This window comes from Lygodium microphyllum, chromosome 15 (assembly GCF_053477565.2).
Source record: "Lygodium microphyllum isolate KBCC chromosome 15, Lygodium_microphyllum_v1.1.10, whole genome shotgun sequence".
Classification (NCBI taxonomy): Eukaryota; Viridiplantae; Streptophyta; class Polypodiopsida; order Schizaeales; family Lygodiaceae; genus Lygodium; species Lygodium microphyllum.
In genome coordinates, this window is record NC_141149.1 from 126,636,857 (window position 1) to 126,646,554 (window position 9,698).

The 9,698-nt window shown below is 41.3% G+C and overlaps 1 protein-coding gene across 1 annotated transcript; it reads right to left on the reverse strand.

The window, feature by feature from the left end:
• Window positions 1–5,949: 5,949 nt before the first annotated feature.
• Window positions 5,950–7,263, reverse strand: LOC148025034 (chlorophyll a-b binding protein type 1 member F3, chloroplastic-like). The gene is made up of 2 exons (XM_087694731.1): window positions 6,990–7,263; window positions 5,950–6,812 (listed from the first exon to the last, which is right to left on the reverse strand). The coding sequence occupies exons 1-2, from the start codon at window positions 7,130–7,132 to the stop codon at window positions 6,161–6,163; spliced, it is 795 nt and encodes a 264-aa protein (XP_087550857.1). The 5' UTR covers window positions 7,133–7,263; the 3' UTR covers window positions 5,950–6,160.
• Window positions 7,264–9,698: the final 2,435 nt, after the last annotated feature.

The window sequence follows — 9,698 nt, forward strand, 5'->3', positions numbered from 1 at the left end:
CGTTTTAACAACTTTATGCTGCAAAATGGGTATTCTCGACTCCTATCTAAACCGAATATTTATGTTCATCATAGTCATCCTACATTTCTTATTGTTGCTCTCTATGTTGATGATATTTGTCTTCTTGGGTCTAATCTTGATCTCATACGTGTTGATAAAACCAAACTCACTCAAGGTTTTTCCATAACTGACAGGTCCTCTCTCGTATTTCCTTGGTTTACAAGTTTACCGTGATAGGTTCCAAGGCCTCCTCTACCTCCACAAATCTAAGTTCACTACTGAAATCTTACATCAGTTTGGTATGACCACTATTAAGCCTCTTGTCACACCACTTCCTGTGCCATGTAAGTTGTCTCTCTCTGACTGCCCCACATCTCAATCTGATAAGGCTTATATGCTTCAATTCCCGTATCAGCAACTCCTTGGTAAACTTTGTTATCTTGTCACTGGGTCTCAACCTGATTTGTGTTTCAGTATTAATTTTCTTTCTCGCTTTATGCACAATCCAGGATTTAAACATTGGAAGTCCCTTGTGTGTGTGATTCGCTACTTATCACACACCCACGCGCTTGGCTTGGTGTACTCTTACTCTTCCAACCCGAGTCCATTAATTGCCATCATTGGCTGGTCTGACTTGGATTGGGGGGGAGGGGGGGATCATACACTTGCCGCTCAACTAGGGGTTTTGCTTTTGTGCTTGTAGGGGCAGCTGTCACTTGGTAGTCGAAGAAACAAGTTGCAATAACCTTATCATCCGTTGAAGCTAATTTTTGGCAGTTGCACTTGCAACAACAACAAAACAGGGTATGTGGCTTCAAATGCTGATTGAAGAACTTAAGGTGGTACCACATCCATCCTTGAAGTTGTTCTGTGATTACCTCATGCATCTTCCTGGTGAAGAATCTGAAGCATTCAGAGAAAACCAAGCATGTGGACCTTAAATATCATTTCATTCGAGAGCTGGTGGAAGACAATAAATTGGAGCTTCAACATACACAAACAGATGCAATGTGGGCGGACTTCTTAATGAAGTCACTATCGACATCAAAGCTTAATCTCTGCTATAGGAATTTAGGCCTCCAAAATTTTGAGTTCAAGCATTAAGGGGGTGTAATGAAAATTAACACTCGATCTCAAAATAAACAAATACATTTAATAACATTATGAATTATGAGAAACAACGCATTTGTGAGGAAGAGTCACAGATGACTATTCATCATATATGTATTTGCAAAACATGATCAATACAATAATTCTTAGCTCAACCATTCTCTGTGTATGCTAAAGAATAGGGACTCAGTACTCAGCAAGCATATATTTGTCTATTTCAATTTTCTACAGAGACCACATTCAAACACAGTAGCCTGGCTCCTTCATCCTTCACCACCTTCTTGTCCGTCCTTTATCCTAGGAAAAATGAAGACAATCCTTTCAAAACTTCCTTTCCACCTCTGATAGACCACCTCTAGATTAGAATCTCCTCAAGATCATAGCCTCTCCTCCAAAGAACAAAACTGATTCCCCATTCTCCTTTTAGTGTGGTAGCCTTGTTATTATAACTGCACTTGCCTATTTTAACTACGCCCGATCAAGTATTATGCTTGGATTTCCATGTTTGAAACTCAAATCTAGCATTTGACTCATTCATCCTACCATAGATGTCACCACTTTAGCGTGGGAAACACCCTTCTCAATCTTCTAGAGAGACCCCCTCTTGAACACATTCTTATCTTCTTCTCTTCACATGCCTTTCACAAGGATGCCTTTTTTGGCTTTGTAGACTTGATCCTTATAAGCCCTATTCTTATGTCTACTACCCTATCAAGCATTAGAAGCATGAACACTCGTATATACACACAAGATATGTAAATAAAGCACATTCCCTTGCATGCTCAACCAAGTATATTATGCACACCAACCTTCACACATCTAAATGTTTAAAATCCACAAAATACATTGATGAGACACTCCAAAATCCAACGTTAGATATTATAGAGCAACATGTAATAGGTCTGAGAGCAATAGAAACAAAAAATGATACTATAAGTATATAACAAACATGAGGGGCCATATATACATAGATATCCTAACACATACTCTCTTCACTTCTCTCCTCTCAGTTGATGATGAGAAGCGTATGCTCACCCATGCCCCTCACAATGCTCTCAATGTAATGTATGGAATAAAAGCTCAATCCTTTCTCTAGGCCCACCACTAGGGAATCTTCTTGTCCCTTATGTGTCCCACAAACCAACATGCTCATGCCATTGATGTACATAATGCTACAGTCACACTATGCAAGAGAAAGTGCAATTGAAATGATGCTTGTGCATGACAAAGCATTCAATGCTTACACATGGCGCATGCATACATTAAGGATAAAGTATCTAGCCTCTACATGTGTGAGTGCTCTATGCATGCTATGTAGACATGGTTCCTTTTAATCACATTTTCTCTCTTAACCTCATCCTCTCTTAATTAAGAGATTTTTCCTCTCTACCCATCACCCCCTTTACCTATAGCTTTCAAACAATTCGGCCATATATAAGAAGCTAAGTATGAAGCCCAATCTCACAATTGCATGAGTCCCACACTACCCTCAACTCACCTTACCACCTTTCCCTCCCAAACCAAAAGGTTCCTAACATGTGAAAGAAGTCCACAAAATGATGTTCATTAAGGTGTGTGATGGATGAAGATGCATATTCACTGAGTGATCGTGCATCTAGAGTTATTGGATATAGCTCGAGTGGGTCTCATGTCGTGTAGTGAAATAGATGGTCCATTAGTGCATTTACCACCATGGCATGGAATTTATTAAGAAATTAGAGTGTATGAGGCCCCAATATGTGTCTAGACAATATGTGCAAGTGTTAATGCTCGTGACCTAAACCCTAGTGATGTGCAACAAGTTTAGGTTATTAGAAGACATTTCCTCCCTTGAGGATTCCTTAGCCTCTTAGCATCCAACTTAATCTTCTATATTTGAGAAAAAACTCAACCATTCTTGACAAACAAGGTTATATACAATCATAGAAAACAAATCAAAGCACACAAAAGAACTCCTAATCTATGAATAGTTCAAGTTCCCCTTACCAAAGCACAAAGTATCATGCAAGTGTTAAAGACAAGGTTTGAAAGCCTAGCCATTCAATGTTGTCCTAGGCCTTTTAGGATTTTTGAAAAAAATATCATAGCGTCAAGTAGATTCTCAATAGATTATTGATTTCAATAAAGGTAACCTTGTCCCTTCTCTAAGGATAGGTAAGAAGCTTGTGTTAGACTTGGATAAGACCCCATTTGAGGATGGCTAGAGAGTTCTAAGGGTATTGATCAAAGCACAAGAGGACAAGAGGGAACTACTCAGTGTAAATCCTCCTAGAACTAAAGGAAAGATTAGACCTACTATGAATGCTACAATTACTTCTCAAGCTACCAAATAGAGAAACTCATCCAGAAGGAAGAGGAGACCTAGGTTATACAGTCGAAAGCATCGATATAGAGCTAGCACAAAGTTGTGATGGGTTCCCAAAGCATTGTTGCATGCTCAAGGGTTTTATACAAGATATTGTTGAATCTGGTTGCGAAAACTATCTAAAGATCCACCTCCACTACTCAGTTGTGATGGGTTCCCAAAGCATTGTTACATGCTTGACAAGGGTTTTATACAAGATATCGTTGAATCTGGTTGCGAAACCTATCTATAGATCCACCTCCACTACTCACATTCCTTGTCCGATCAAAATCAAAGAAAAAGAGAAAGAGACCAGAATGAAGACTTAGGTCAAGAAACAAGACTAATACAGTGACAAACTTAGACTAATAAGAGACTAAGAATTTTGTGCTTATTATTGAAGAGCAACTTCTAATCTATTGTGAAAAGACATCAACACCTAAAGTGCAATTGTCTAAAGTAGTTTCTAATCCACAAAAGGAATATATGTTGTCTGAGAAGTCATCTAGTCAAATGAAAGAAACATAGGAGACACTTCCTAGTGATATTACTCACGTTAAAACAAAAGGTCCAAAGAAGGAGAAGATGGAGTCCTCAAGTGTTGACAAACAACAATCTTAGAATGTTGTTGGCTTGTCTTCCAAGCCAAAGTCTCCCAAACCAAGACTGAGACTATTTCTAATCAATCCAAGAATATCCAAGTGTGCAATCATCTTCTAATTCTAAGGTGTAACCCACCTAGTCATAGTCTGTGTTGTGTATTTCTATCTTTCAGCTAGGAACAAGCCTCTAGGACTTTGGTATCATCATAGAAGGATATGAACTTTAGTACAAAGAGCACAATGAATCGAAAAACTCACAAGTCTTGTTCTTCTTAATGAGAAGCTCTAGTACATTTGAGGCTAATCAAGCAATCTATCAAGAAGGAATTAGAAAAGATGGGGCAACATATAAATCATTAAACGACTAAGATCTCCATGGAGCAAGAGGAGACAATGGTATCATTTGCTCATGCGTATCTTTATGCCAATATTAGCATTCAAGCTAAAGATTGTTAGAACCCATTAAACAAGCCTTTAACCTTGACAAGGAAAGCACGAATCTATTGGTTTTACCTAATAGATGTGGGAGGAGTTATGAAGCAAGCAACTAAGGCAAAGGAGGAGAAACATCACTTGATTTCCATATTCCACATTGTAATTGTATGAAAAGGTCTGACTACACAATATGAAAGTTACCTCATTAGTATCATTGAGAAAAGGAAGTCTCTACTAAACTTTCATGCATAACCCAAATTATATAGCATCAAGGAAGTGCTTGTAATCATCTGCAATGTCAACCATACTTAACTTACATTAAAAGATCACTTTGTGTAACAATCTTTGTTTGGGAGAAGAGCTACATGTTGTAAGGTAGTGTTATTATTCATGTCATTATATATACATTTTGTTCGCTCACAAAATCTTCAATCTGCGTTTCTCTTCAATTTAGTCACTTCTTTCATTTCTCATTTCAAGTTTAAGTGATACAAAATTTCAGCTTTCTCTATTTTAGCTCCCATTGAGAAATCATCTTTCTTAAGGTTACACAATTTTTGAGTGATGTACATAAAATTTTACAACCCTAACACATCAATAGAAAGTTGGTGTGTTTGAGATTTAAAATCCTAAGAGTAAAGCTATTAGCGACCATTTGACTTAACCCATCAATTTGGCCAAGTTTTGAAGAATGAAGCACATGATAGCTGAGAGATAGTTTCCTAAGCTCACCTAGAAATCAGTCACAAAATGTAAACCGTCTTTTTAAATATATTCACTACTTATCTCAAATTTTAGTTCCAAAGCCACTCATTGAAAAAAGAAATATGCTTCCTCTAAGGTGGAGTGTCAACTCCAATTTGGTGCCATATTCATCACCCATACCAAGATGTTTACAATGATTGCTTTAGGCATTTCTAACAATGAGCTAATTCATTTTCTTTATATTATCTCATTTAGAGAGTGAATGTTTCTTTAGTAAAATCCTCTTGATTTAAGTCAAAAATGCGAAGCCTTTTGCAAGCAATTTCAATCATTGACTTACCCCTTCTTACACTTTTGATATCAAAATCAAGTATCGAGTACGAACTCAATCAATTTTAGTAGATTGCCATTCCTTAAGCGCATCTTGCATATGTGATACTCTCAACAACTTGAGCTTACTTACAATGGTGGTGAAACATATAACAACAATTGAGCAATAATGTGCAATCAATATACCTCAAAAAATCTTAGTATAGAACCCATTCCCTAAAGCTTTTTTGCAAGACCTTTGTTGCTAAACAATGTGAAGTAACAATGTTGAAACACTAAAGTAATAGCATTCAGATGTGATTGTCGTATTGGTTTATTTGTTTATGTCTTGATGGGGTCACTTTCACATTCTTCATTGCGTTTTCTCTGTCTTCGTACCTCACAATTGAGGGTCGTTGAAAAGTAGAGACAAGAGTCTCAAAATAGAGAAGATAATACAGTAATATTCAAGAATATAGAGCCATAATAACTTTCTAGGAAAAGATATGGTGTGGACACTGGAATCTGGATGGTTTGGATTGTACAGAGATTTTTTCTTATGGTACAACCGGCGAAGGACAGACGACTATGTAATGATAATAAAAGAATATTATAATTATACAAGACATATTATGATCGTAAACGACAGTGTAGCCTACTTCCCGGGCACGAAGTTGGTGGCGTAGGCCCAGGCGTTGTTGACGGTGGGGTCGGCGAGGTGGTCGGAGAGGTTCTCGATGGGGCCCTTCCCGGTCACGATGGCCTGCACGAAGAAGCCGAACATGGAGAACATGGCCAGCCGCCCGTTCTTCAGCTCCTTCACCTTCAGCTCTGCGAAGGCCTCGGGATCATCGGCCAGGCCCAGCGGGTCGAACTGGCCTCCCGGGTAGATCGGGTCGCTCACCTCGCCCAGGGGCCCTCCCGCCACCCGGTAGCCCTCCACGGCGCCCATCAGGATGACCTGGCAGGCCCAGATGGCCAGGATGGATTGGGCGTGGACGAGGCTGGGGTTGCCCAGGTAGTCCAGGCCGCCCTCCGAGAAGATCTGGGCCCCGGCCTTGAACCACACGGCCTCCCCGAACTTGACGCCGTTCTTGGCCAGCAGCTCCGGAGTGACGCAGCCCAGCGCGCCCAGCATCGCCCACCGCGCGTGGATGACCTCCAGCTCCCTGTTCTTGGCGAACGTCTCCGGGTCCGCCGACAGCCCCGCAGTGTCCCACCCGTAGTCTCCCGGGAACTCTCCCGTCAAGTAGGACGGCGGGCTGCCGGAGAGTGGGCCCAGATATAGAGGGCGGTCGGGGCCGTACCTGCATTTTCATGCGAGAGAGATTAATATCTCGATCAGATCTGTGAATATGGACGGCCAATACTACGCCGATATCTAAAGACGAGCTAGTACGCTATAATCACCGCCGCTATGTCGTTAACAATCAGCAAGCTAATAACTGCTCATGAATAGCAGTACTTATGAATAAATAGCATACCAGATGCTGCCGCTGCTGCCCTTCTTCATTTGCACGCGCGCCTCTCCCAGGCCCCCCTGCACCTTGCCCGCCAGCGCATTATAGCCACTGAGAATGGCGGAGGAGGAAGAGGAGAGGGCTGCAGCAGCAGTAGCGGCCGCCATATTTGCTGATAAGCAACTAGAGCTGGGCGCCTACGCTCTGTGCTACGCTCTGACGATTGAATCGGGGAGTGGATGGAATATCAGATGAGCTCCTTTCTTATTGGTTACCTCCCGCAACCAACTCCCTCATTATTTAAATACTCATACGCGCGGGTAAGTCTATGCGGCAAACCAAGATCCCCACGGCCAATCGCCTGCGCCCAGCTTGGATAGGCACTCGCATTTTTGATGCTGCCTCACGTGGCCCCCTCCCGCGACCCTGTGCCGGGCCTCTTGGTGGCTGTCGATCGACATGCGCCTTCGCTTGCCCAATGGGATTCCTCGCCTCTCATCCGTTCGTATTTCCGCAGAATCACATTTCGCAATACAAAAGAGAATTTTTATCCTTGATTTTGCCTATTCTTATCGTTGCTTTTGTTCCACTTACACCCAAATTCGTTTTCTTGTGGGAAACAAGAGAGGGCAAGTAATGTGAGCCTGGGATTTACAAAAGGAATCAAAAGTGAGGAAGGTATCACACCATGTTGACATTGCATGATGCGAGACTTCAAGAAAGCCCAGCGTGTCCCTCTCTCCGCACTACCCTAAGGCCAACCAAATGATCGAGAAGCCCTAGACCATAATCGACGAAGTCCCTAAAGCTACTAAAACCTAGCCATGGTGTATATGTTACTACATGTTGATCCAAAACAATCACGCTCCACTCAGCGCACTCAAACATGCATGACTTTAGCACATTATTGTAATGAGAATGCCCAAGACTAGAGGGAGTACCATTCCAATTGCCAGAAACTACCATCGTTGCCCATAAACAAGGCATGTGCTTGAGCTTCCTTATCAAGTCGTTTCTTTTGTTTCATTTGCATACCCGCTCCTTTCTTTTGCTTAAGAAGAGTGCTAAAGCATACTAAGAGCCCACCCACCCACGTCAATTGTGGGGGATGCAAAAAGTAGCCATGTTTCAAAGAGGGGCTAGCCATGCAACTAAAAAAAGGCTCGCAACCTCAGCTCTTTCATGTCACCTTACATTGGCAATAGAAGTTGCGGCCTCTAATTTTGCCCATTGTAGAAAGGAATCCCATCCTTTCTTCCCCCTCCTACTTTTGCAACATGGTGGAATCCTCTCTCTCACTCACCAAGCATTAGAGCTTATAGATGATTGAATTATGGAAACGTGGGTTGCAGGGAGCTAATAAGGGTGTCAAGCTCTAATGAACAAGAGAGCATGAATGACAAGGGAGGATAATTAGCAAACATAAAGTTAGTTCCGCCATTGATGCCATGCTCTGAAGAAGAAGGATGCTCCCTATGAACTAACAAAATTAGTATTGTGATAGAAAAACATTAGGAGAGTGTAATGTTCTTCTACTTCACTTCCCCTTCTCCATCCCTTTCTCTTTCATTTTCCTCCTTCATCCCTCTCTCTTAGAGAGAACACCTTGCTACCTTCTTCTACTTAGATGTTTACTAGCTATATGCTGAGAGAGAGGGAGGGAGAGAGAGGCAGCCTATTGAATCTAGATGTCCTGGTGCCTCTCAAGTAGTATATACATTTAGCTAAGTGTCCCAATCTATACTATCTATTATTTTTGCATTTTCTAAACCTATTACCAAACTTGAAATTGGAGATGTGTCACACATTAAGAAGATCTTTAAAACCTCCAAAATGATATTTCTATTTGAGAATTGTTCTTGTAATTTGCACATTATATTCTCAATAGAAACCCTTATGTTCTATATGCAATGCATTCAAGTGCTAGTATGACTCATGTGTCGATTTGAATGCATTGTGGACCTTCCCTCCCTCCCTCCCTCCCTCCCTCCCTCTCTCCCTCTCTCTCTCTCTCTCTCTCTCTCTCTCTCTCTCTCTCTCTCTCTCTCTCTCCAAGTGTCAGAGCTTTTAGATGATCGTATTATGAAAACCTAGGTTGTGGGGAGTTAATAAGGGCATCAAGCCCTGGTGAGTAGGAGAGCACAAACAATAGGGGAGGATAATTGGTGAACATGAAGCTAGTGTTGCCATTGATGCCATGCTCTGAAGAAGAAGGATGCTCCCTATGAACTGATGAAATTAGTATTGTGGTAGAAAAATATTAGGAGAGCACAATGGTTTTCTACTTTGCCTCCCCTTCTCCATCCGTTTCTCTACCCTTTTCCTTCTTCATCCCTCTCACTTAGAGAGAGAGCCTTGCTACCTTCTTGCACTCAGCTTCCCCTAGCTCCACTCCCAGTTATGTCAACTCAGGCCACATGCTGAGACTGAGAGAGAGAGAGAGAGGAGGGGAGAAGCCTGTTGAACGTAGATCTCCTAGTGCTTATATCTAGCTAAGTATTCTAAGTGTGAGAAGATTATTTGAATGGTAGCTAATTTGTTCGTGTTGTGCAAAATATCCTTATCTATGAATTTTCCCTTGATAAAACATAACCATATTCTATTCAATCTGTAAGTAAACCCTTTATATGGGACCCTTCTATATGTGAAAAATGTGTAAAAATGGTCTCTTAGAAATCCCTTATGTTGAACTCGCATGATACATATATATATTTATGACTGATTCCCGAAGGT